The sequence below is a fragment of the Oryzias latipes genome, chromosome 16 (assembly GCF_053564925.1).
Source record: "Oryzias latipes strain Hd-rR chromosome 16, Olatipes_Hd-rR_3.1".
Classification (NCBI taxonomy): domain Eukaryota; kingdom Metazoa; phylum Chordata; class Actinopteri; order Beloniformes; family Adrianichthyidae; genus Oryzias; species Oryzias latipes.
The window spans coordinates 30,053,564-30,080,173 of NC_136252.1; the positions used below are offsets into that span (position 1 = coordinate 30,053,564).

The 26,610-nt window shown below is 37.6% G+C and overlaps 4 protein-coding genes and 1 long non-coding RNA gene across 6 annotated transcripts in view; 3 read left to right on the top strand and 2 right to left on the bottom strand.

Annotated features, from left to right (window-relative positions):
- The first annotated feature begins 1,620 nt into the window (after window positions 1-1,620).
- LOC144984489 (uncharacterized) lies at window positions 1,621-2,825 on the top strand. The gene is made up of 2 exons (XM_078933031.1): window positions 1,621-1,856; window positions 2,616-2,825. Exons 1-2 carry the CDS (start codon window positions 1,653-1,655, stop codon window positions 2,727-2,729), a joined length of 318 nt encoding a protein of 105 aa, XP_078789157.1. The 5' UTR covers window positions 1,621-1,652; the 3' UTR covers window positions 2,730-2,825.
- A 326-nt stretch (window positions 2,826-3,151) lies between these two features.
- On the bottom strand, window positions 3,152-3,849 carry LOC105356022 (uncharacterized). The gene is made up of 3 exons (XR_013648220.1): window positions 3,714-3,849; window positions 3,568-3,627; window positions 3,152-3,390 (listed from the first exon to the last, which is right to left on the bottom strand). It is a non-coding gene; the product is annotated as an uncharacterized LOC105356022 (long non-coding RNA).
- A 745-nt stretch (window positions 3,850-4,594) lies between these two features.
- LOC144984510 (uncharacterized) lies at window positions 4,595-6,645 on the top strand. Its single transcript, XM_078933179.1, has 5 exons — window positions 4,595-4,722; window positions 4,834-4,938; window positions 5,036-5,168; window positions 5,243-5,481; window positions 6,532-6,645. The coding sequence occupies exons 2-5, from the start codon at window positions 4,891-4,893 to the stop codon at window positions 6,643-6,645; spliced, it is 534 nt and encodes a 177-aa protein (XP_078789305.1). The 5' UTR covers window positions 4,595-4,722; window positions 4,834-4,890.
- Window positions 6,646-6,794: 149 nt separating this feature from the next.
- Window positions 6,795-10,086, bottom strand: dctn3 (dynactin 3 (p22)). The gene is made up of 7 exons (XM_004078341.5): window positions 9,898-10,086; window positions 9,017-9,101; window positions 8,562-8,648; window positions 8,367-8,450; window positions 8,064-8,122; window positions 7,916-7,975; window positions 6,795-7,738 (listed from the first exon to the last, which is right to left on the bottom strand). Exons 1-7 carry the CDS (start codon window positions 9,997-9,999, stop codon window positions 7,652-7,654), a joined length of 564 nt encoding a protein of 187 aa, XP_004078389.1. The 5' UTR covers window positions 10,000-10,086; the 3' UTR covers window positions 6,795-7,651.
- atg5 (ATG5 autophagy related 5 homolog (S. cerevisiae)) overlaps window positions 10,073-26,610 on the top strand; it is a 32,165-nt gene continuing 15,627 nt past the window's right edge. Inside the window, exons 1-8 of one of the 2 annotated variants that reach the window (XM_011485633.2) lie at window positions 10,073-10,213; window positions 10,343-10,400; window positions 10,530-10,706; window positions 11,229-11,356; window positions 12,793-12,871; window positions 13,245-13,407; window positions 15,828-15,922; window positions 26,146-26,263. In XM_011485633.2, coding sequence (XP_011483935.1) covers window positions 10,599-10,706; window positions 11,229-11,356; window positions 12,793-12,871; window positions 13,245-13,407; window positions 15,828-15,922; window positions 26,146-26,263 — 691 coding nt within the window. In that variant the 5' untranslated portion in view covers window positions 10,073-10,213; window positions 10,343-10,400; window positions 10,530-10,598. Of the gene's footprint in view, window positions 10,214-10,342; window positions 10,401-10,529; window positions 10,707-11,228; window positions 11,357-12,792; window positions 12,872-13,244; window positions 13,408-15,827; window positions 15,923-26,145; window positions 26,264-26,610 lie in introns of those variants that run through there. The other variant, NM_001104780.1, reaches the window with a different exon arrangement.

Sequence of the window (26,610 nt, forward strand, 5' to 3'; positions counted from 1 at the left end):
AATCGTGAGTATAAAATAGTCTTCAGCCTCCATGCAGAAAATGAATGAATTATTGCATAACATATATGTGATGGCTGCCTACGCTGCCACCCCATCAGGGCAGTAACCTCCTGCAAATCAGATAACCCTAAACCAGCCTGATATTAAAGAATCAATTTTGCATAATTGCCTGCATGGCAATGATCAACCTCTTGGTTTCTGTTCCACATTTTCTTCAAACTGAAAACTACAGCAGAGAAAACACAGGCATCCACAAATTAAGAAGCTCTGAGCTGGCTTTCTCAAGTGCAATGTGTTTTTAAAATGGATAAAATATGGAGGACAATCCCAAGAGTTGGAGAATGAAACTGTTTTTGAGGTCAGGCAGGATTCATACTCAAAAAACAATCATTCATAATGTAACTGATATTTTTTTGGAGAGTAATTATTTTCCTTACATACAAGTTTAAAAAGATTAAGAGTAATTTATACTCTGTTAATAGACAATAATGATATTTAAAATTGTGATGTAAAACAAATGATTTTAAATTGAGTCACATCCACATTTCCACTCCTTTACATCAGTCTAAGAAAACATAAGCAGACAATTTCAGGGTTACCTCAGTCACAGTGTCTCTGTGACTAAGAAACCTTTGTCTTTTTTAATGTTTATAAAATTAAATTTATAATATATTTTAAAATGAAAAGAAATTCCAGGTCCTAGTTTTGATGCAAAAACCAGAATGATGCACGTTACCTGCAGTGTATTAAATGGACTAACTTTGAGTATCGGAACAGTTGGCAGTGCAGAAAAAATAATAGCACAGCTCATATGCAAAACTGTACAGAACCAACCACAGATAGTTTCAATGTCATCTTCTGCAGGACAGGAGTGCACACCAAGGACAGAAAATGCAGGAATATTGTTCATAAGTGAATGTAAAATTATATTTTGGTCTGATTCCTTTTCCGGTGTTCCACTGAAGAAGGTAAGACCACAGAAGCCGTCTTTTTATTCACACAAAATTGCATGTTTTAAATCTTTTTCTTGTCTAAATGTTACCATTTGGTATTTTTATTTTACAGGTGTAACATGCTCATCCCAGAGCTTCTCCTCTAGAAGGATGACAAACCTTATATGCTTCTGGTTTTCAGAACTAGAAATGAACAATGTGAGTTGATCACTGTTTTTTTTTTTCTCATTTAGCTTAAAAATCTCTCAGGAGATGTTGAGCTGCTTTTTTTCGTACGTATTTATTTTTGTATTTATAAAGTGTTTGATGAATGTTACTTTTGCTGCTGTATTTATTTAATTTGGATGTCATTTTTGAACGTCCTTTTTGCTGCTGCAGATAAGTGAATTTCCCCATCATGGGATAACTAAAGTTATCTAAACTAATCTAATTTTATGCTCTTTTCAATGTCTTCCAGTTTCAACTTGGAGATATCATTTCCTTTAAACCGAAGTGTTGGGCAGGATTTCGCGTCATGCACTTTGCTGTTTATGTGGGAGACGTAGACGTCTGTGGCAAAAAGCAAACAGAGGTCATTTATGAACAATCAAGTGAGTGTGCTTATATTTAAAGTTCAATGAAATGATCTAAAGGACAGAGTCCTAAACAACTGATTTGCTTACAGAGAATGTTCTCCGCTGTAGATTTTCTGAACTCCACATGAATTTGGAGCCTGAGGTGAACAACTACCTAGACGACTATACGGATCCTTCATCTGGAAGAACGTACTGTAAAGGAGACGACAAGAGCATCATTGATCGCATCACGGAGACATATGAGGACTCGGGGATGTATGGCTTGTTTCACTACAACTGTGAACACCTGGCTACATATGTGCGCTATGGAGTCAAGGTAGCAGTGCAGGTGAGTGCATGTATGACCATGAAGAAATAGTTTTTTATGTTCTGTTTTGGCTAAAACATAACAAATAAATATACATATGTTAATCTTTTCCCCCCCTCTGGGAGTCACAGTAGAGAAAAACTCAATCTGAAGTTCCTGACAAACAAAAACTGTCATCTTTAAAAACAAAGGGATACATTTATCTTCTTTCTGGCTTCAAGAAGTTAATTATTTTTATAATAATTTAGGTCTAAAAAACAGCAGGAATGAAATATTTTCCTTTATTTACGTTGCTCATTTTTATATATATTAAAAATAAATAAAACTAATATAAACCAAAAAAAATTAATTAATAGATTGTTGTTTTTAAGCGATATTTATTTATCTGTTTTTAACTGACATATGTAAAGAACATGACGCTGCATAATATGCAAAATCCAAAAATATAAAATCTAAGTTTGCAGCTGTGACACAAAATCTAAATCTTGACATAAAAAATGTACAGTTCATGAGAAATGCACAAAAAATAAAAAAAAGTCTGGCTGAATCTTTACTTTGATATTTTTTAATCCAGTTCTGACCTCATTATAAATGCGAAACCCTTTAACTCAAATGTTTTCCTCTTGGTGTCTGTGAACACAGCTGCTTCTGTCGCTTTTGAGTAATTACAAGAACTGCTTAGCTTCTATAGGACTGACTGATGAAATATTTGATCAGGATTTAGATGAACGTTTTAATATTTACTCCCATTTTTCCTCAAGGTTCTCTGTTTTGTTACAGCTGGGCATGACTGGTGAGGGCTTCTCCATGACTCCTGAAGAAATCGACAAAGAACACTTGCTGCAGTTCCTCAGGAGGAAATCAAAACCACTTTTACATCAAAATGGTCTTTAGAATATCAGTCAACACAGCGCCACCTGCTGGAACAGGAGTGCTGTACAACAACTAAAGAATTTCCAAATTAGAAAATCACCAAGGTATTTCTGGGTACCAAACACACGGAATAAAAAAGAAAAAGAGAAAAAATTATTATATTTTCTAGAAAGAAGCCATTGTGGATTTTAACAATGTACTAACCTGGACTGACACATTTTTCTTGAGGAACTCTTTAACTTTAAAATGTCTATATGAACAACATGGACACCAGTTTGTGTAACAGAGACACAAAAATGCTGCAGGGTGAGAATTCATTAAGGGTGTCAAACTGTAAACACACAACATTAAAGTTGGTGGTGTTTAAAATGGCAAAAACCTTTCCCTAAATAAACAACACAACCCCAAAATTTGACCGACCCAAAAGATTTTAGACTTCTTAATTCATCAAAAATGTTCTCATTTATTTGCGGATCAGTCTGAGGCGTTTCTTTGAACATAAACTGATGCAGGAGGAAAAATAAGAAACAAGTTGGACAGAGTTTTGTCTGTGGTCCAGGCTTCTTCACCTCGAATCCAATCCTGTTTACAGAAACTACTCCACCGGTCGGATTCCTTTGGCCTCCTCCATGGTCCTCAGGCTCTCATCCCACTGGGTGAACTGCTTTGACAGCAGGAACATCTGATAACCAGACATTAACATTTCAGTTGCTGAAGAATTGACCCATTCACAAATAAATGAGTTTGAAAACACAGTGATGCTGCATATTAATATTATCGTCTTAATATTTCTGACTCTTTTCCTGAAACTAATACTTTGGACTGAATGTGAAGAACGAGTGCTGTATGTGGCTGGTACCATTTTGTTGTATTCTTCAAAAAGCTTCTTGACTTCCTGTGACTGAGCCTCAGTTTGGTCCTGAAAGATAATCAAACGTTACATCAAAAGAGAAAAAACTGAAAGAAATTGAATGCAGCGGACTACAGAAAGGAAGAAAAGGCAACCTGTTCTTTAATGTGAATTTGTGACAGGCGATGCAGTTTGGTTGCGTGTTCAGGCACATCTGTAAAGCACCAAAACAGACAGTGGAAGATGAACATGTTTATATTTACTTCCATTTTTTCCTAAGGGTTCTCTCACTTTACGACTTAGCAGAGCTGCAAGCCTACGTGAAGTGTGCGACTCCTGGGGCCAGTCCCACTAGTGACAACTGGCCCTTGGTTTCAACTTCTGTTAAATTTATTGACGCCTAGACTCATCGTTTTGTGCCTGTTCTGTTTTTTTACAACATGTGTTCTGGCTTGTGTCAAGTCCATGATAACAAAGGCCACCACACAGGCTATCATCCGTTACCAGCTGGTCCAACAAGCTGAAGAGGACACCCCATCATGTGAATCCTCCCACTTCAAAGGCATTGTATGAATGTTTTGCTGAAAATGTCAAAAGCAAGTGGTGAAATGAACATGTTCTGATGCCCTGTTCTTAAGATTACATAACGATGCTTCATGTGTGTAGCTGACATGTGTGAAATGATGAACAGAAGGAGATGTTGGGGTAAACATGTTCACAGTTATCATTTGCTTACACACTAATATCAGCATAAAATTAATGTGTCTCAGTTCTGTTCTTCAGTGAGAAAATACTGATGTGAAAAGCGCTTATTATACAAGATATGATGTTCCTGTTCTGCCTGATAGAATGACTCACTTTTATGTTATCAATCCCGGTCACCAATAAAACCAGACTGGAAACACTGGGAAGGCAGAACTCCTCTGTGACAGCTTTGAGCTGTGACAGACAGACTTCTCCTTCTGCAGAACTCTAACAGAAATTCTCGTTTTCATGTGTGGTCCTTGTCTTTGCTAAGGAAAAGTCATAACCCTGACAGTTTCAATGTAATCTTCAGCGGGACAGGAGTGCACACCGGCGCCAGAAGATTCAGGAATATTGTTCATAAGTGGATGTAAAATTATATTTTGGTCTAATTCCTCTTCCAGTGTTCCACTGAAGAAGGTAAAACCACAGAAACCGTCTCTCATCCATGCAAAATTCACAAATTGAATGTTTTTTTTTAATCTTCTTCTTGTCTAAATGTTACTGTTTGGTATTTTTTCCATTGTTTAGGATGCTGATAGTTTTACATGTGTAACACGCTCGTCCCAGAGCTTCTCCTCTGAGAGGATGATAGATCTGATCTGCTTCTGGTTTTCCGAACTAGAAATGAGCAATGTGAGTTCATCACCGTTTTTTTTAAATCTGATTTAGCTTGAAAATCTTTTAAGAGATGTTAAGCAGCTTATTTAGTTCTATTTTCAATGTCTTCCAGTTTCAATTTGGAGATATCATTTCCTTTAAACCGAAGTGTTGGGCAGGATTTCGCGTCATGCACTTTGCTGTTTATGTGGGAGACGTAGACATCTGTGGCAAAAAGCAAACAGAGGTCATTTATGAACAATCAAGTGAGTGTGCTTATATTTAAAGTTCAATGAAATGATCTAAAGGACAGAGTCCTAAACAACTGATTTGCTTACAGAGAAGATTTTCCGCTGTAAATTTTCTAAACTCCACTTGAATTTGGAGCCTGAGGTGAACAACTACCTAGACGACTATACGGATCCTTCATCTGGAAGAACGTACTGTAAAGGAGACGACAAGAGCATCATTGATCGCATCACGGAGACATATGAGGACTCGGGGATGTATGGCTTGTTTCACTACAACTGTGAACACCTGGCTACGTATGTGCGCTATGGAGTCAAGGTAGCAGTGCAGGTGAGTGCATGTATGACCATGAAGAAATAGTTTTTTATGTTCTGTTTTGGCTAAAACATAACAAATAAATATACATATGTTAATCTTTTCCCCCCCTCTGGGAGTCACAGTAGAGAAAAACTCAATCTGAAGTTCCTGACAAACAAAAACTGTCATCTTTAAAAACAAAGGGATACATTTATCTCCTTTCTGGCTTCAATAAGTTAATTATTTTTATAATAATTTAGGTCTAAAAAACAGCAGGAATGAAATATTTTCCTTTATTTACGTTGCTCATTTTTATATATATTAAAAATAAATAAAACTAATTCTTCTTCCACTTTCGGCTTCTCCCATCAGGGGTCGCCACAGCGAACAAGTCGCATGGTAAATTTGGCAATGTTTTACGCCGGATGCCCTTCCTGACGCAACCTTCTCAAACTGGGCTTGGAACCAGCAGAGGTAGAGAAGGGAACAAAAAATAAATAAAACTAATATAAACCAAAAAAAAATTAATTAATAGATTGTTGTTTTTAAGCGATATTTATTTATTTTTAACTGACATATGAAAAAAACATGATGCTGCATAATATGCAAAATCCAAAAATATAAAATCCAAGTTTGCAGCTGTGACACAAAATCTAAATCTTGACATAAAAATGTACAGTTCATGAGAAATGCACAAAAAAATAAACAAATTCAGGGCAAGATTTATTTAGATCAAAAGTGTCTTTGTGGTGATTTCCAGCTAATGGAAGGAAGACGATGAAATTAAATATATTATAAAAGTGTCCAGAAAACTTCTCCACCATTGACCGTCTATTAATTAAAGTCTGGCTGAATCTTTACTTTGATATTTTTTAATCCAGTTCTGACCTCATTATAAATGCGAAACCCTTTTAAATGTTTTCCTCTTGGTGTCTGTGAACACAGCTGCTTCTGCCGCTTTTGAGTAATTACAAGAACTGCTTAGCTTCTATAGGACTGACTGATGAAATATTTGATCAGGATTAAGATGAACGTTTTTATATTTACTCCCATTTTTCCTCAAGGTTCTCTGTTTTGTTACAGCTGGGCATGACTGGTGAGGGCTTCTCCATGACTCCTGAAGAAATCGACAAAGAACACTTGCTGCAGTTCCTCAAGAGGAAATCAAAACCACTTTTACATCAAAATGGTCTTTAGAATATCAGTCAACACAGCGCCCCCTGCTGGATACAAAGATGTAAATAAAGAGACCAGTGGACACAGATGGGTATTAAAATAAGAGAATTAGGGAATCTGGGAGGGCAAGAGTTTATAAACAGCTTTTAAGCACAAAGAAAAGCTAATCATTTCAGAAGAACAACCACTTTATTACTGTTACTTTTGCAGTTTAAAAGGGTGAGAATGTCCATGAGCATATTGACATTTCAGGCATCCAAACATCATTAAAAAACAGCTTAATGAAATGAACATCAATGCATAGCAGCTGTGCAGAGCCATTGAGCCACAGCCAAGACAAAAAAGACCCAAATCACAAGATCCAGCTCTGGTCTGCTTTCTTTAGAGCTCTGGTTTCCAAGTGCTTCCGGACCATTTAGAGAGGTTTTATAATAAAAAAAAAATTACTTTGAAATTGTATTTACTTATTTAGCAGTGGGGCTTAAACAATGCACTTACAAGGAGTTCTTTACCACAACTAAAGTATTCCAAATTTAGAAATTCATCAAGGGATTCATTATATATTTCTAGAAAGAAGCCATTGTGGATTTTAACAATGTACTAACCTGGACTGACACATTTTTCTTGAGGAACTCTTTAACTTCAGAATGTCTATATGAACAACATGGACACCAGTTTGTGTAACAGAGACACAAAAATGCTGCAGGGTGAGAATTCATTAAGGGTGTCAAGCTGTAAACACACAACTGTGAAGTCGGTGGTGTTTAAAATGGCAAAAACCTCCTGTTAACGCCTAAAAAGTGAGAAAGACACTAACTTTTCCCTAAATAAACAACCCAAAATTTGACCGACCCAAAAGATTTTAGACTTCTTAATTCATCGAAAATGTTCTCATTTATTTGCGGATCAGTCTGAGGCGTTTCTTTGAACATAAACTGATGCAGGAGGAAAAATAAGAAACAAGTTGGACAGAGTTTTGTCTGTGGTCCAGGCTTCTTCACCTCGAATCCAATCCTGTTTACAGAAACTACTCCACCGGTCGGATTCCTTTGGCCTCCTCCATGGTCCTCAGGCTCTCATCCCACTGGGTGAACTGCTTTGACAGCAGGAACATCTGATAACCAGACATTAACATTTCAGTTGCTGAAGAATTGACCCATTCACAAATAAATGAGTTTGAAAACACAGGGATGCTGCATATTAATATTATCGTCTTAATATTTCTGACTCTTCTCCTGAAACTAATACTTTGGACTGAATGTGAAGAACGAGTGCTGTATGTGGCTGGTACCATTTTGTTGTATTCTTCAAAAAGCTTCTTGACTTCCTGTGACTGAGCCTCAGTTTGGTCCTGAAAGATAATCAAACGTTACTTCAAAAGAGAAAAAACTGAAAGAAATTGAATGCAGTGGACTACAGAAAGGAAGAAAAAAGGCAACCTGTTCTTTAATGTGAATTTGTGACAGGCGATGCAGTTTGGTTGCGTGTTCAGGCACATCTGTAAAGCACCAAAACAGACATTGGAAGTTGTGAAATATTACAGAATCATAAACACATAACTATTTACGAAAAAATAACACTTTTAAAAAGGTCTAAAACTCAGAACTATATTTATTTTCAATATATTGAGTCAACGAGGTAGCAAAATATGACATTTTTTTCATGTTGCGTTTTAGTATTTTAATATTTAAAGAAATGTCTGAATGTTAGTGTTAAATTTGCATTTTTTTGATGAATTCTACCTCGGATGTAGGTACTGTCTAGTAGTGGCTGCAGGCTGCTGACCTGCTCCAGCAACGCAGCTTGAGACAGGAGGGAGTCTTCCTCTGATTGGAGAAGCAAAAGAACAAAAGTTTACTGTGTGTTTCAGTAGATTCATGAAAAGGACATCTTCTGTTAAACGCCAGGTTTGGTTTAACTGTCGTATCAGTTCCTACCAGCAAGGATGAACTCCAGTTTTATGGTGTCTGGTACTGTGATGTGATCGGTGAACTGCGGATCCAGATACTTCATTAGGTCCTCAACTGCATCACATAGCAGGGAATTAAAAAGATAGCAGAACAATTACAACCTATATTTAGAAAAAAGAAGATCCTTCAGACAGCTGAATTCTAAAATAAAGTTCTTGTCCAGATTTATTTATTCCTCTTCTCTAAACACTGCAGAATTTCCATTTTGTGTAATGCCAAAACTCCTATGACAATGACCTATTTGTAATTCACAAGTACTAGCTAGCTACAATGTGCTAATTTGTTTAACTACTATCCTTCTCCATACTTTATAATTCTATTAGTTAAATGCCGACAAACCATCAAAGCTAAATTCCTTCTTTTTGGAGTTCCTTCTGATGGAATAGGTAAAGATTCAATTATCAGTTTCTAGAATGACCTACTTTTTTTGTGCAGAATCTTTACTCGCTCCCTCTTGTTGGCTGTGTTAGTCAAAGCGGACTGAATCCTGGCCAAAGACTCTGCACACTAAAGAACAAGAGACAGGGATTACAGAAATTATTAGGGAAATTTCAAATTCTTAATTCAAAACACTTGTATCAATAAAAAGCATGGGAATTGAACAATAGATACACAGAAGTGTTTCCAATCTAAACAGCTGCAGGGGGGCAAAAACGCAAGAAGGACTAAGGCTAAACTCCCAGCCCAAAGTCTTTAAAAGTAAAAACAAAACAGCTATTAAAGATTCAATAAAATAAGTAATCACAAAAGAGAGTCCAGACACGTTATGTGGTTTGTGTATCACAAACAAATACTAAATGAAACTTAAGCACTAATTTAATGTCTGTAAAAACCGTCGTCCAGTGTCAGTCTCTCATCTTAGCTACCCTTTTTATTCACCATCACATGATGATGACGAGTCATCCCTCCTAGTGGAGGCTGACAACAATCACATGATCTAGTCAATTTCAGGCAGATAACACAATTTCTCAACACGATGCCACCAGCTAACGTCAATGAGATCCAGGGCACGTTGATTTTTCATGTATAGAAACGATCATGTACAGGCAACCTAACCCAAAGGTGGACCTGTTTCCATCGTACTATTTGATATAAAAATAAAATACATTTCGTGCAGTAATCCCATATTAAGCTTTTTGCCAACACTTACACTCTCTAAACTATAGTAAATAAGATAATATAGGCATCAATTTGTATAAAATTAGAACAATAATCGTTTTGCTATACTTGGCTAAATTAAATAGCTAACCAACGACGCCCTAAAAAAAATCCACTCATTATAATAATTCCGTAATTGGCGCACCTTAACTTGTTTTCCACTTCTAATTCTTCTTTCGCCATTTATTTGGTTCTCCAGTGCCTCGATACGCATTTCAAGGCTTTCGGTCTCCAGTGTTTTATCCATATTTAAAGCGAAAAAACAAGCACAACAAGCTCCGTACTCTGTGTTAGCAAGTAGCGTCGCACAATGATGACGTAGGCAATGGATGTTTATTCTTGTCGCCAGGGGTCGCTGTTTCTTTGGCAGGTCGTTGTCGTTTTCCGGTGACAGTCGAGAGAATGATAACATCTGATATGGCCCTAACCCCGTTTATGCTGAGAACAAATATCGACAAAAAGTAAGGATTTCTGACTTAGCGCTATCTCTTTTCATGCAGATTTCTGCGGACGTTAGTGACCCCGAAAGCAGCAGTAAAGCAAGTTCAATCGGTGACCTTAATTTTAATGATACATTCATTTTTCCTTAGCTTAGCTAGCTTCCATGCTAACGTCACTTCTGGACTTTTCCGTCTCGTAGTTTGACAGGTAAGTTGCTGCCTCCGTAATGTAATTACTGCTTACTGCAGATATATTTTTCTTCCCAAAATGCTTCAGAGATAGGAATGTTAAATATTTAAATGCACGTTTTACCTAAATGAATAATTTTCATCTAAGATTTAGAACTTCTCGGGATCCTGTGTTTGGGGAGTTAGTAATTCATGTGCCACTGGGAGCTCCAGCAGAATGGCAGATGACAAAGACGTGCTGAGGGATGTCTGGTTCGGCCGTATACCCACCTGCTTCACCCTTAACCCGGATGAAGTCACTGAGAGAGAGGCAGAGCCATACTATGTGAGTGCAGCGTGTACTATGTATGTCACACACCTCATTTTTGAAACCCCATCCAGGCACCTTGAAAGCTTTTTTTTGTATGTGTGTGTGTCTGAATATATTAGTTTTCCGTTGCATTTTTGTTTTTTACATTCATTTCTCATCATTTAGATTTCATGTCTGCTTAATGGATAAGCAGCTTTAAAAATGCCTGTAAGGAAAATATTTAAACTAGGGACAGGATTCATTCTTAGCTTTTTTTGTGCCACACATCATAAAGGAGAAGAATATGCTCTGATTTACAGTGTTTGATGCTTGATTTCGGATTTTTACATGACATTAAAGACCACAGCAATTCTTTCTCAGAAATTGACGCATTCATGAATGCTTTTGCACCCATTTCTCGTAACTATCTCTTGTATTATTGCACATAAACTGACAAACTGAATGGAAGCCACTTCTCTGAAATCGAAATTAGGATTTAATGTAACTCTTGGGGCTTAAAATACTCTGAATGACATTTCTTTGTGTCCTCTTTGTCAGCTGCTGTTGCCCAGGGTGAGTTACCTGCCTCTGGTCACAGACAAGGTGAAAAAACACTTCCTTAAAGTGATGAGGACAGAAGATGTGGAGGAGATGTGGTTTGAGCATGAAGGAACACCTCTCAAATGGTGAGAAAATGACTCCAAAACTAAATGCTTTCTTCAGTCTTGTCATTAGAAATAATGCCAAATATGTGGATTGTGAGTTGATCCTTTCTCTGTTTTCATTTAATAAAACAATTTTTAAAAATTCAATCTTTAGGGGATTTTTTTTGGCATTGTTGTATTTAGTTGCCAGAGTTTGAATGAATATAATGTGTCTGCTCACAACTTCAAAACTGTCTAAAACGTCTTTCCACAAGATGTCACTGTTGTAACACAAACAACAAATTAAAAAAAGGGGAAAATCTGCCTTTTTCTGACACACTACACTACAGAAATGCAGCAGCTCTGACTGCTTTAATGCTGTCCAAACATCATAAACACAGTTATACTCAAATTCCAGCGCATGTAGCATTGGGGACACAGTTAGGACTAGTAGAAATTAGGGTAATCTGGTGTCAAATGTATTTTGGCATTGAACAAATACAATAGTAAGGAGAACATTTCAGCTGTTGAAGTCCCATGAGCTGCCATACACCTGGATGTGCTCTGGGGGAGCAGGCATCTGCAGTCACAGCTGGGTGCAGGAGCCATTTGTTGGATTAACCCCAACACCAGCTGGATTCATTGTGTATGAAAGTAAGATTGGGTGAGTGTCAAGCAGGGAAGCATTGGGTCCCATTTTTAGAGTTTTGGTATGACCTGGCTGTGGGTTCAAACCTATTACATTCCAGTCTTAGTGCAGGACACTCTACCTCTAGGCCACCAAGTTGACAGAATTGTCATTTGGACCATAATGCTGAACATTACATAAAATTGCTCATGCTTATTGTGTTTTATGTGCTCAATCTAAGCATAAACGTTGAAATTACCGTGATTTTTAATGCAGCTGCTGAGGTATATTTGCCAAACTTGGAATGTTGGCTGGAAATAAAAAAAAACATTTAGTTTTAAATTATAGGTTGCTTTTGTGCCCTGAAATGTACTACTGGACCTGCACAATATATCGCAAATTTATTGTTATCGCAATATCAAGCTGTGCAAATCTCACATCCCAAAAGACGACGAAAATTGCGATAAATGGTCACCTTAAATGTGCTAAAACAACCAGCTTGAAGTATTTAAGGAATCAAATAAATTCCTTTATGCATTTGACCAATCAGACGGATGCCTTCACGTTGTTGACCAATTGGATGGAGCCCTTTTAAGTTAGATGTTAGCTTCCTATGTAGACGAGGGTTAACTCTTGTTTAAATTAAGCTGTTGCAGTGAAATGGAAATGATGTTTTTGGTTGTTTTGCTAAATGTTCATGTATCGCAAGTAACATCATCATCATCGCAATATTTATAGCTAACATCACATATCCGGAGTTTTCCTTATATCGCGCAGCCCTATTCCCCTCTGATGTTGAACTGAAGCAGATTTTTTCTGCTCCATTTTTCTTGCATCTCCTTGATTTAAGGCACTACCCGATTGGAGTTCTGTTCGACTTCCATGCCTCAAACACGGTCTTACCCTGGAGCATCACGGTGCACTTTAAGGTAAGAGCCAGTTTAAAAACAGAGGCTTGTTTTCCTCTATTACTTTAATCTGCAGGGATTTTAAGGTGTTTTTTCTTTAATTTGGAATTTTTTTAATATTATCCAAATTTGCAAAATTGGTTTTCTGAGCTAATATTGAGGATTTGTTATATAAAATTACATTTAATGGCTATACATGTGTATTATTTTTAACAACGTTTTTGCAAACAAAAAGAGTAAATCAACATTGACCGGTACGTTTTGCCTGCATATTAATTTTTTTAAAACAATAATTTAATTATTGTCCTTTTTTTAATTTTGCTATTACGTAAATGGCAACATTGATTGATCTTCCTTTTTTTTTAAATATAACACTTTTGGCTGCGAACGGCAGAATTTTCCAGATGTAGACCTCCTTCACTGCCCCACCAACTCCATGGTAGAGGCCCACTTCATGTCCAGCATCAAGGAGGCCGATGCCCTGAAGCACAAGAGTCAAGTGGTTAACGACATGCAGAAGAAAGACCACAAACAGCTGTGGATGGGCCTGCAGAACGGTGAGACGCGCATGCGCACACGTCTTCCCGCAGAGACCACAGGCAGCTGTCGGAAGTCATACACGCTCACACATTCACTAATTAACGCTCCGATCCCCACATGCTGTCGCACTGCAACTCATCCACCCACACTCAGGCTCACACGTGCATCTGAGCATGCTCAGTGAGGATCCATTCCCACTTTTACTCCCTTTTATGTGTTGTTTTAAATAAATCTAATCATTTCTGTAGAATCCTGATTAGTATTATTATTACGACATGCATGAAAACCCCGGCTTTGAACTTCTGTCTCCCACTACTGCTTGAGCTCTTGATTTCCCATCTGTCCACAAAGGTTCTTTTCCTTTCTCCGTTCTCTAAGCTTGTGCTGTTTAGTGCAGGTTATTCTGGGGAGGTCTGCAAATGAGCTTGAAGCTTGTGATGTGGGAGTTGGCTCATGGGCAGATGGAAGGCATTCCTGTATTTGGGGGTTTCTTTTAAACATGTTATCTTAAAAAACAACAACAACAAGCTTTCCATGGATTGAATCTGGTCGTTTTGATCAAAAAATAGAACTGTAAAAACTTCCACTGCTTGGAATTCTGCACCAGTGGTTTCACTTTATCTTTTTTTATATATTTTTTTATCATTAGAAAACCAAAAACAGGTCAAATCGATCTGACAGATCAACATGTATTTCATTTTCAAAGATTATTGTTTTTGTACTCAAACATCTCTTGCTTGATAATTTCTTCAGTTCTTTAGTTGATGGATTGACTTGGTCGATAGGTAATGAATTTGCACTTCTTAGTTTGATTTATTTTCCCCCATAACTGTAAATCCATTTAAAGGCCTATCCAATTGGTTTGGACTGTAGCGATATCATTCATGCTCCTTCTTTCTGTGTCTGTGAAGCCTTTTTACTCTCATATGCAGATATTGTGCATATATTCTTAATGGCTGGAAATAATCTCTAATTTATGATATGTGGAAACATGTTTATTTTTTTTATTTCAAAGTTTTTTGGTCAATTAGTTTTGAGTCTTCAGAGGCCAAAAAGTAAAGCTGAAAATCTCATTTTGTCTGAGAAAATGTAAACGTGATATTTTTCTGTTGCTGACAAAACTGTTGACTCTTTTTTTGACGACATTGTGCAGAAAAAAAAGCCCAGAGCTTCACATCAACCCAGTTCCAGCTGCTTCTGTTTTCCAATTCCCTCTGAAACCTCATGAGTGAAAAAACACGCCAGAAAAAAACCTCGCATTTAAACATTCACACATTCATCTGTGAAATCAGTTGAAGAGCTGATGAAAGGAGGGGCTTTGCATATGAAAGTGAGAGATGAAACCCCATCTGAACCAAAACTTTCACATCCAAAACAGACTTGAAACAGAGAGGACTTCAACTTTCATCCCAGGAAGAAAATGACATATGAACAAATCTGAAACTTGCACATGTTGTGCCCATTTGTGCTGTTAGGACTTCTTAGAACATAAAATATAAATTCTCTCTACTTTCTGTACTCCACCAGAACAATAACAGTGTTGAAAAGTGTTTTTTTCATTAATTGATGTTATTTTATATCTAAAAAGTAACAATTGGAAGGCAGTAGTCTGTCTCGGTTGGGAAAAGTCTGCATGTCTTGTGTGAAGGCAAATCGGCAGCATTCTGATCTTGCTACAGTTTGAATTATTTCAGCCAAATCTGGATGCAATCCAGTCATGTCAACTGACTACTGACTGCAGAAGTGAATACGAGAATAATGACACTTTGTCATTGTAATTGTTTTATTTTATTACTTCCATTGCAAACCATAACCGGACGATGAAACACCCTGACAAAACTGAAATGCTTACATCTGGCTTTACAAACTGTGCAGTTAGTTATCGCCCATCATGCTCGTTTTTTTTTTTTTTCTGACATCTGTGTCCTCCTGGTCTCTAAACGTCTGTCAGTGAAAGTTGTGAATTGGTCCTCAGCTTGAAGCTCACACTGGTGTTTGCAGCTGGTGGCTGTTGCTCCTTTTGCATTGGATTTGCATCAACTTTTCCAGGTCACTTCAGTCTTTAGTTTGACCTTCACACACTGAATCTCAAAAGGCAATCAGGATGTAAAACAGAGATCTTTCTTTTGAATGTTGATGTCGATTTTATTTGAACTATTTTTAATAGTTTGGACACATTCGTTGTAATAATGCTTCGACTTTGGTTGGTTGGCTTATTATTTTATGAAAGTAAATACTGTAGAAATGGCCTTACAGCTTTATGTACTTATTTATGTCTCTTCCATTATTGATGAGTCTAAGTTACCTCGTGTTTAAAAACAGTTTCAAATGTATGCCAGCAGGAGGCGTAGTTGCACCACTTAAAGTCCAAGCGCCTGCGGTTTGACTGGTTTTTGCAGTCGTTGATGGTTGTTTGTTTGTTTGTTTGCTGCTCCAGATAAGTTTGACCAGTTCTGGGCCATGAACAGGAAGCTGATGGAGTATCCCACAGAGGAAGGCGGCTTCAGATACATTCCCTTCAGGATATACCAGGTAACATCATTTTAGATACACCAGCAAAACAAGCAACACAACAGTTCACAGAAAAAGGATGTTTTGCCTAATTTCTCCTGTAGAGGGAGCCAGAGGTCTGCATAAAAAGAAATCTATCAGATGTCTTTGTTCTGTGCAGCGAAAAATCATTTTGGCATGTAACATGGCATAAATATAGAGTCCAACACATTAAGTTTACCTTTTAAATGATAAAACGGGGAGAATCGTTTTTTTATACAGCGTACAAGTTAATGATAAGTCAAGCCTCTGGCTGATATCTCCTCCAAATAACAACCTGTCGGCTCTCTTTATTGTCTACCTTAGTTCTGGGGATGTCATCCCCAAACAAGAATAGTCTCAACAAATTCATGCTTTCAAACAACTCTTACATATTTGCCCCATTTTTATGAGGTAATTTAAAGACTTAATCTCTACTAACCTAATCAAACATGCTGGTACTTGATATGATTAATGGCCGATTTAGCAATAACGCCTTCAACAATCAAGCGGGGAAAAAATGTTGGATTTCTTTTTGCTGGATGGTATTTTTTGGATGGAAATTAATTTGGCATCTATGACTCTACGTGTAATTCCATCACCCCAGGATGAGCCACTGGGCGAGCCCGGCTCTTCTGTCTGGGTTGAGGAAGGAACTAACGGCTTTACGTTTGCTGTTTCTTCTCCTGACTCAGGTAGAAAGTCCCTTTGGAGAGCAAAAGAAAAAAAACAAAAAGAAGGCACGATGAATAAGTGGGTGATTTTTTTTCCTGGAAAACCTTAGTCTGCCGCAAGCCAGACGGAGGGGTCAAAGCGAATTGAGTCAAGCGTTAAGACGTTCTTGAGGATGGCGGAACTGTAAAAACGCTTACGAATCGAATCTTTGTTTTAATTTGGTCTTTTTTTTAAGACAGTCGTCATAGTTCAGCCAGGCAGATGAAAACATCTCGATATTAACAACAAGACGTGTTGGAACTCTGCTTTAAGTCTTCAAGTGCCTTGATCTCTAGTGGCTGCAAACAGAAAGCCCCCCCCCCCCGTCACTGTCATTGAGTCTTTGTGAAAACATCACAGCCTGTCAAGACAAGTTAGGGTAATGGAAAGTAATGAGTCGGACCACCAAGCCGCTCCGACAAAAAGGGAAAGATTCGGATGATCGTCTCAGAGTTTTTTTTCCAGAAAAACCGTTTGGATGTGCTGAGAAACTGAAGTGAACCTTCCTACCAAACATGTTCTTCCATCACCGTATCTGCTCTGACAGCTGGTAATTTCCCAGCATGATGATTTATCATTCGGCAGTAAAAGTTCTAATTAGAGTTGGAGGGTGATGCATATGGATGCGTTTACATTTTTGCACAACAACAGGGGCAGAGCATCAGCTGTCAATCACCGTTATCCCCGTCTGCTTTGAGATTCTGGGTTTTTGTTTTCACTTTAGCATCGCTGGCACATGCATAAAGCCTTGTGCGTCTTGACAAAAGCATTCTTGTTTTTAGCAATAAAACATGGGCCTTTTAAAGTGGAGGACTAAAACATGTAGTGCAACCAACGCAGCCCGCCCTCTCAGACATTCACTTGTTGAAACTGTAAAGCCATCTTTCGACTGGTTGAGAAGAATCCAGTTTGTGGCGGTTTTCTTGGCTGAATTGAAAGTCTCCACGGTCATTTATGAGCTGCACTGGTCTCATGACAATGGCAGCATCAAAGTCTGTTCCGGCCTCATGGGGCTGTTTCCAAATCCACAGGACAAAAGGGTGGATAGTTGTGGAGACAGTTTGGTTTTTAATCTGAGTAATTTATAAGTAACACTTGTCTAGGGATTCTGACAAAGACTTTGAACTTAATCAGTTCATTATGATCATTTTCTTGTTTGAAGTGTCAATGGCGACTTTCACTCTTGAACATTAAGGCGGCAGAAGTTCAGGATTTGGACAAATTGAAAGAAAAAAAAGTCCCCATGTTGATGTAATTCCTCTCTATTGGATTGTTTTTCTGCCACCTGACTGATTAGTCCATTAGAATTTAAAATGTCCAAACTTGACCTATTCTCGGTGTTTGACATTGTGACCACTATCTCAGCAACAATGATTGAGATTATATTTTATTTTTTTTAAAAGGCAGGAGCTGGATTGTGTGATTAAAACACAAGACTTGTTTACTCAAAATCCAAAGCCACATTAAAAAAACAAAACAACTTAAATCGACTCATTGGATTTGAGAGATATGAATGCAGAGGTGGAGTTAAGGCCATGAGTGAAGCACCTTTGATTCAATAGTACAGATGCGTCTGCAAGCTAAAGCTGGAATCGTATAAAATCAAAAAATGTCTATTTTCTTAAATGAATAAAAGTGAACTAAAGTTGCTTAATGGAAAAACAAGGTATTTATGCCTTTAAATATACCATTTATGTGTTTTAATTTTTTTTAACCTTGAAGAGTTTGCAAAAACGTAAAAAGAGTTGCATCTTCACCTGTTGGTTCCCAAAAGTGAACGTCTCATTAAACTGCCAGACAGAAAAGCTTCAGAAAAACATCAAAAGTCACAGCTTTGACTTTGTAGGCTTGTGAAGTTAGGGCACATCATTTTTTATTAAATAAAAAAACCACAATTGCACAGTATGAAAAGTGCAACATGTTGACAGAAACAACTCCTTTTCTTCAGCTTTCAAGCATGGAAGTGGAGAGAGTATGATGATATGACGACATAGTTCATGAAGGATTCTATATTTAAAAGGTGGCCAAACTGGTTTTCCAGTTCCTCCAACAAAGTTAAAAACTCAGCAAAATGTTGATAGATGTTTCGCTTTTAGATAATATGCAAAGAGCAAAATGTAAGAAATAATGTGATGTAGAGATCATTTGAGTTTGCTCTTCAACATCTTATTTTGGGGTATGCCATAACATTTAAAACAGCAGAACTGAAAGGACAGGCGGTACCATGAGAGTCCAACGCTTTTGTTTGACACAGTCGTTTTTCTTCCTCCTTTAACGCCGTATTTCCCTCCAAATGTAGAATGACAAAAACCTTGAAGGAGAAACTCACAAAATCAAAATTGTGTAGTTTTTTTTGCTCTACTGAGTATTGAAAAAGAGGAATTTTATTCATGTTATTAATATTTCTTGATTTTTCCCATTTATGGTACTTTATTTACATTGTGGATAAATCAAAAAGAATTTAAACAAAAAAAGAAAAAAATAATAATTTGAAGCTGCCTTGCACCCGCACACAATCGCAGAGTTCCTTGTAGCTAGGTTGTGGTATTTAGTGTAAATAGCATGTGTTGTGTTTGATTCAGAGGGCATTAATGACAACACTCAGCTCTAATAATGGAGGGCTGGTGTCCGTCTCGTCTGGTCTTCACAGAGGTGGTGTCACGCCGTGAATTCCACTCCTGCCTGTGTCTGTGATTGTGACTTTAAATAAGGATAATCCTTTATCTGAAATGGTTTTATCTTCTGTATGTGATTTTTGTAAATATTATTTTAACAAATACAAGAATAAAATCTGAAAATCTTTTCAAAAACTGTTTCCAGTGATTTCCAGTAAGCGTTTCTGTTTTTCTTTGTAAACATTGTCTTTTGTTTTTTTGGATTGCTCACACTCCGGAACGTGGCTGGTGTGTTACTTTTGTGATGACGCCTCTCTGTGATTTAAAAAGCCAGAGGGGACGGCTGTCTCGCTGCACGGAAAGTGAAAATTACTATCTTTCCTTTAAAGATGGCTTACATTGTTGCTGGACAGGTTCTCTCCCGTGTTACCGCTCCCTGACTCAGAGTTTGCTCACCAACCCCCAATGCAAAGCGAGCGGTCCACCTCCAGCCAGCCAGCCAGCCAGCCAGCCAGCCAGCCAGCCAGCCAGCCAGCCAGCCAGCCAGCCAGCCAGCCAGCCGTTTATGTTGTGGTGCTCCTAAGGGGAGCTGCTTGTGAGAATGCACACTGCCTTCCAGATAACTTGTAATGGCTGACTGAGACGAGGCGGATGTGGTGACTGCACAGACAATTACAAAATGCTGGGAACGCTGGAAACAGTTGGATGTAGTCATGCCAGAGGCGGCAGGTGATGAGCAGGGAATTTCTCCCATTTACAGTAAAAAATGTTGGAAACAAGTTCTTGTGCAATCTTTTTATTCTTTGGAAATTCTATGATCCAGACCTGAAATTATTTGTGTGGTTTGCATTTGATCTTTGTTGCATTCTTAATCAGAACTGAAACACAAATTCAGTCACTAGTGCCAAGTATCACTGTCAAAATACCACAGGGTATCAATTTATCTTTCCAATTCCCATTAAAACACATTTTATTTGGTCACAAAATACAAGTTTTCATATTACTAGTGATATAAATGGAACAAAGATGATAAAGTGATAATTTCCTACACTGAAAACTACCTGGAAGTAGTTTTTTGCCTCACAATATATAAAAAATACATAAAATGAAAAACAATTGATGGATTTGATCAGCTTATATTTAATTAAAGGTTCATTTAAAACAGATTTTTTAACCCAATCCTTCTTAAATGTTTTTTTCATTCCGCAGTTTTATTCAAAGAAGATTCTTATTTCTTATCTCACTTTTAATTGAGAAGATTCTTCCAAAAAATGGTGTCTGACCTAAAAATAAAAGGAACTGAAAATTAATTTAGCAAAGGATTATCCTGGAGTCTTGTGGTAAGGCTTTCTCTAACTGTGCAAAGGGGGTTAACCCTGGTTCACTCGGCCCCATTTCTTTGCCTCCAATTAGATGGATTGATTTGGCTCCATCAATTAGTTGGCATCTTGAGCTCCTCTGCTCTTTTCACTCGGCGTGAGCGGCCCATATCTTTTCACCTGAGAGCTAATCACCTCGCTCTCATTGCGTTGCTGTGCCAGCTAAGGTGTCACAGCGCCTAAAAAGAAAGTGTCTCCATCCAAACAATATCATGCATCTCCCCTGAAGGATCGATAGCTTCTGCTTTGTGCGCCGACCGCCTGCATAATTCATGTTTAGCCTCTCAACTATGCAATAAAGTAGCTGTCACTTAGTGCACTCTCTCTGCTCCGGGTCTTGGCGATGATCCTGCACGAAAGGCCGTGCTTCCTGTCAGTGACTCAGTGTTTCTGTGTAACCTAAGCAAGGCCTTCGCGCCTCCGCCGCCACCTCCTTGTTGCTGCTTCGCGCCTGGCTTGGCGGTGTGTAGTTACTAAAGGGTTACTTGATCCAACTCGTCATCGGTTTCCTTTTCACAGCTTCATGATTAGGCCATATAGTGTGTCGGACTCTCCGCTTGACACCTCAGGTTGGGTATCAGCTTAGCTGGATCTGTCTTGTTAAGAAGACAGCTTTGCCATTGTCCTGTGATTCTCAGGAGGTAAGAACAAACCAAGAGTCTGAAATCGTCTAATCTTTTCCTCACCTTTCAGGAGAATTCAAGGGTAATGGATCAACAAGTTTTAGAAACAACACAAAGAGCTTTTACTGTTTCCAATTTGTAAGATAGATTCTCTGCTCTGCAGTTGCCTGATACTCTTATTTTTAAATTTGTTTTAACCACATTTTAGCCCCAACTGCATCAAACACGCCACTGTATTTTACTCCATCAATTTGATCGTTTCTCTTAATGTTGCACTACCCATTCATAAAAAAAAGCTGCTGCTTTGGGATAAAGAAAGATGATTAACCAAATGGCACATACACAGTAGGTCACCAGCTGTCACTAACTCTATAGGATGGTGTCAGGCTCCCAGCCCTTTTTTTTTCCTGAAGCCCTGATGACATGGGTGACTTTGTGGCCACCAATGAATTTTTAACTTGATTCTTAACTGATAGGGAGGTGAGCGTTTACAAAGAGCATCCTTGCTTCCTTGCCAAAATCAGATTAAGGACCCAGGTTTTAAAGCATGCTACACTGCAACTCAGTTTGCACAATAATATAAATGTATAACTTTTGTGTTGTGACCCAACATTGCAGAGTTTTTTTTTCCTTAAGGGGTTTGCATCTTTGCAAAGGAATTCTTTCATCGCTAGTGAAAGTGCAATTATTTATATTTAAGGTTCAGCTGAAAGTAAGAAATAGTTTAGTGTCTCAAAGCCAAAGAACCAACAGAATCACAATTCAAACTACAACCAATATCCAATCAGCACATATTTAGACCTCCACCTGGAAATGATGTCGACCCGACTTGACGTGTAGAGTTTGTGTTTTATTTGAAATATTATTCATCTGTTAAATGGTTCTTCTAATGTTTTTGAATAATATTTTTTTCTGATTTGGTTGAAAGGATTTGATTAAATGCAGGAACAATTATAAATTAATACTTTTGGTTAGGCCTGCACAATAAATCGCACATTTAAATGGGCTAATCTTGTGGCAGCTTAAGGTTTTTAACGAATCAGATAAATCCCTTTATGCATTTGACCAATTGGAAAGACGCCTTCACGTTGTTGACCAATCGGATGGAGCCCTTTAATGTTAGTTGCTGGGATCTTATGTAGACGAGGGTTAACTCTTGTTTAACTTAAGCAAATACAGTGAAATGGAAATCCAGTATTTGGTTGTTTTGTTTAATGTATTGCAAGTTACATCGTCATCACAATACTGATCAATAATTTTGCATATCGCAAGTTTTCCTCATATGCTAATATGAGATAGATAATTGGTCGATAATTGTTTTTTTCTTTTTTAACTTGTCCTGTACAACAGCTGAGCAGATCAGAGCTGATGGCCTGTTGTGTTGGACAGATTTTACTGTTACAATAGGGGTTTATGGATCTTCAGACAAACGGAGTGTATATTTGTATAAACCCCTTATGTATTTGAGGGTAAGCTTTATTTATGGTAATTATATTTGTATGCATTCCTCGTTGGACCGGACAGAAGGAAGGAAGAGAAAAAGAAATAGAGTAGGATGTTAGAGATGGGGGGGATAAGGGGTTAGAATGAGGGTAGATGGGGGGGGGGGGGGGAGGCGATAAAACAAAGTGAAAACATCAGCGTCTCATAAGTAAAATAATACATTTAAAATGTTGGTAGATAATTGGTCAAACAGTTTAAAGGAACTGCTCAAACTGGGGGAAGGCAGTGTTGAACTTTGGGTTCCTTTGAAGATAAAACAGCTGAATTTACGGAGGAATTCTCTGTTCTCATTTATTTTTGAGCTACTGAAGCAAAGTAGATGAGAGAGAGAGAGTTGAGTTTTAAAACACCTTCAATGACCAAACATCATTACACAAAACAAACAAGTGCACCGAACCGGTTTGGCCATTTTTCCTCCACAGCTATGATAAGAATTACGTCCTTACTATAGCTGAAAATACTCCAAACATCTTGAATGCTGCAACCCGTATGAACAATCATCATTTTTCCAAAGATGGTTTGTAATCTCAGAAAGAGGGACTCCCTGTACTCCTAAGTAAATGATGGAATTTGTGTATGTCTTTTTAATCACATGTTTTTAATTAGATTTTTATAAATTTTCACCCTTTATTTCACAGTGAAACGCCTGAACTTAAGGCGTTTCTGCTGGAATCTTTTCACAACCCACACAATATTTGATAGTATTTAACTAATGATTTAACAGTGGATAACTTATATAACCAGGTTCGAGGATATTTGATTTGGTTTGTAGAGATTAAGTTATTATGAGACCTTTAAATCACCTCATAAAAATGGTTTAAATATGTAAGATTTGTTTGTAAGCATGAAGTTTGTTGAGACTATTCTTGTTTGGGAATGAGATCCCCAGACCCAAGGTAGATCATTTACATAACCACGACAAAAAAGCCTGTTTTGTTTTTGTTTCTTAGGGTTTTTGTGATCCATGTTGATCTATCCAAGTTTTTTGCTTAATGACTTAGACATCTTTTTTTTTACTTTGTTGAAAGTGAATCTCGCTAATATGACTAAATATTTATAAAGCTAATAATTAAATTGTATTAAATGAGTCACATAGAGGAAGGTAGTGATGCAAAAATGTGTTTTTAATGGCATTGCAGACCACACATCACAGAAAACCTTTTATTCGAAAAGCCCCCAGGTTAAAATCCATTACCAATTCTGGACATCATTTACTAGATGTTATTTTGTGTTCTGGTAATTCCCGTCAAGTTTACCGTACTTCTCACTCATGGAATGCTGCGGCAGAGTCTCGAGCGCTTAGTCTTGTCCTGGGGATATTTGCAGCATACGTCACATTTGTTTAGCAATCCCATCCTGATTTACTCCGTTTACATTTGAGGCAATTAGCCGTTCTCAGACCGAGCTGCACTGTGGTCAGCAGTAGATAGGGTGATGGCACAGAGGAAGGTCAGAGGTCAGGGCTGTGTCATCTTACTGTCACAGAGAAAGCTCACAATGTGGGAAAAAAAAGATTTACGTTGATACGTCAGTCTTGGTATTTTCTGTGCAGTTCTAGTGACTCCTATGTGTAAACCTTTAGATTTACATGACTTAGGAATTTCTGTTGCAATCAGCCACAAAAAGCCTTCAATCAATCTGTTCCAACAGATCAAGTAAGGTATTGGCTCGTCTTTGAAGCAAAAACAGAGCAAAATCACATGCACTTCACTATCCTCTCTATCAATCTATCTTACAACCTCAAGGAGTGCCAGATGAGCTTTTAGTCAGGGTAGAACCCTTCTTGTTTGCCAAGTACAGGCTAAAGCAGCTTTTAATGACTTCCAGACCGATCCTGATCAGTAAAACATGTCAGCATCACATGAAACATCTGTAGAATTCTTGCAGATTGCTACATAACACATTCTGAACAGTTGGGCTCATCAAAGGGCCACATTGTCAGCGTTTCATTCACAGGATTTGCGTGCTTAGACTTATGGATTCCTCCCTGTCCTTTAACCCAGTGATCCATTTTTGATCCATTTATGATCAAAAACATTCTACAATTTTATCTCAGAGAAATAAAACATTTTTACTGGATTTTTTGTTTGCTCCCTAAAACTTTATTACTCTTTAATGTCGCCTATTGGCTTTCTTAAACATTTGACAGCTGCTGAAATCCCTATGCAAAATCTAAAATTGAAAAGGCAAACTCAATGCTAAACATTTAAATCTCAATTCTCCAGCCCATAGATGCCAATCGGCTGTTTTTCTAACCTCAGCCGCCTTTTCCAGGATTGATCTGAACAATGAAATGTTTATTGATGTAAAACCTTAAACTCTCACACAAGGAAAGAAAACGCTCACAACATAAATGACAGTCTAGCATTATACGCATCCTTGCTTTAGTGTTGGATCATATCCAAACAGTAAATTTACATTATGCAAAACAAATAAAAATGTACACAATTACATTAAAGCAGTTTAACAGCATATTCAAATTTTTTGCCATATACTATAAAACTAGATAACAAAAAGCTTTTTAGTTTGGTACCTTCTCTATGATCCACATGGATGAGAAACACTTTAAGGTCCGCTCCCATGAAAATCATGTTAACAAACTCTTGTTACATTTTTCTGGTGATGGGGGACAAATGTTAAAAAACATAAGCTTAAAATTGTATTTGTGACTTTTTCTTTATTGAAATTCTTGTGAGTCAGGAGCAGACAAAAAAAAAAAAAGTTGTTTGAAAAAGCTTGTAGATGTGACATAAGTACAACCAGCGGGCCACAAGCTTCCTGCTTCGCTCCATTCTGATGCATCCACTGTAGACGACTAGATCCATGTACGTCCTTGTTTAGCTATTTAGTCCGAGCTGGAATCTAGATCAAAACTGTACTGCTGGATTGCTCCAATATTGCTCGCCATTTTTATTGCACTGGTAATGTTAGTTTGGGGGTGTGAGTTGCAGTCCCACCTGCAACTCGGAGGCCAATTTCTGATGAACTCCTGCCACTCTGCAGGAGCTAATGTATGACCTAGAATTTGTTTTTTAAATTTTGGCTAAAAATGACATAATCTTAATTGAAAGACCACTGGGAACGCTTTGAAAATGAACAGATGAATGGAGTGGGTCTTTAAATCACATCTGAGAATTTATTTAACCTAAAACTATATTCTTCATATCATAAAAAAGGAAAAACAAACGTAAAAGGTTTTCTTACTAACACTTTTCATAGCAATATTCCAAAAATAAATACATTTAAATGCAGTGCCATTGTCACTGTTTCATCCGTTTTCTTCTCCTTCTTTATTACGCAGATTAGCAAGAGTGCTTTAAAATAACCTTTTCTAACATTGTCTTCTATGCTTTTGCATAACTACTTGTGGATTTTCTGTCTTTTGTTTCTAGACAACAAACGACAGACCGTTCATCCAAAGACTGTTTCGGCCCGTTTCGACCGAAGGCAATCCGCACACGCTGTTTGACCTGCTGAAGGAGATGTGCCCAGATGCTCTGACAAAAGATGGTAGGAACTGTTAAATACACACACAAACTGGACAGATAATTAATAATAATCCTTTTTTCTTTTTTTGCTCATCAAGATTTAAAATAAAGTTTGTCTCATCAAACATTACTATGAGCTACTATTGAAGCAGCCCAAAGCTGTATTTTTTTCTTTTTTATTTGAATCAGTGTTTTCTCCCACCTGGGAGATGAGACAAACTTCTTTTCCATTTGTCTTGTTGTATTTCTGCTTCTATGTGAGGCATATCTTAGATCTTTGCTGCCAGATAAAGCAGGCTGTGGAAAAGCTTTAAGGAAAATAGAGGCAGGCTGCCATAAAAAGTGAAATGCAAGACAATATGAGAAGGG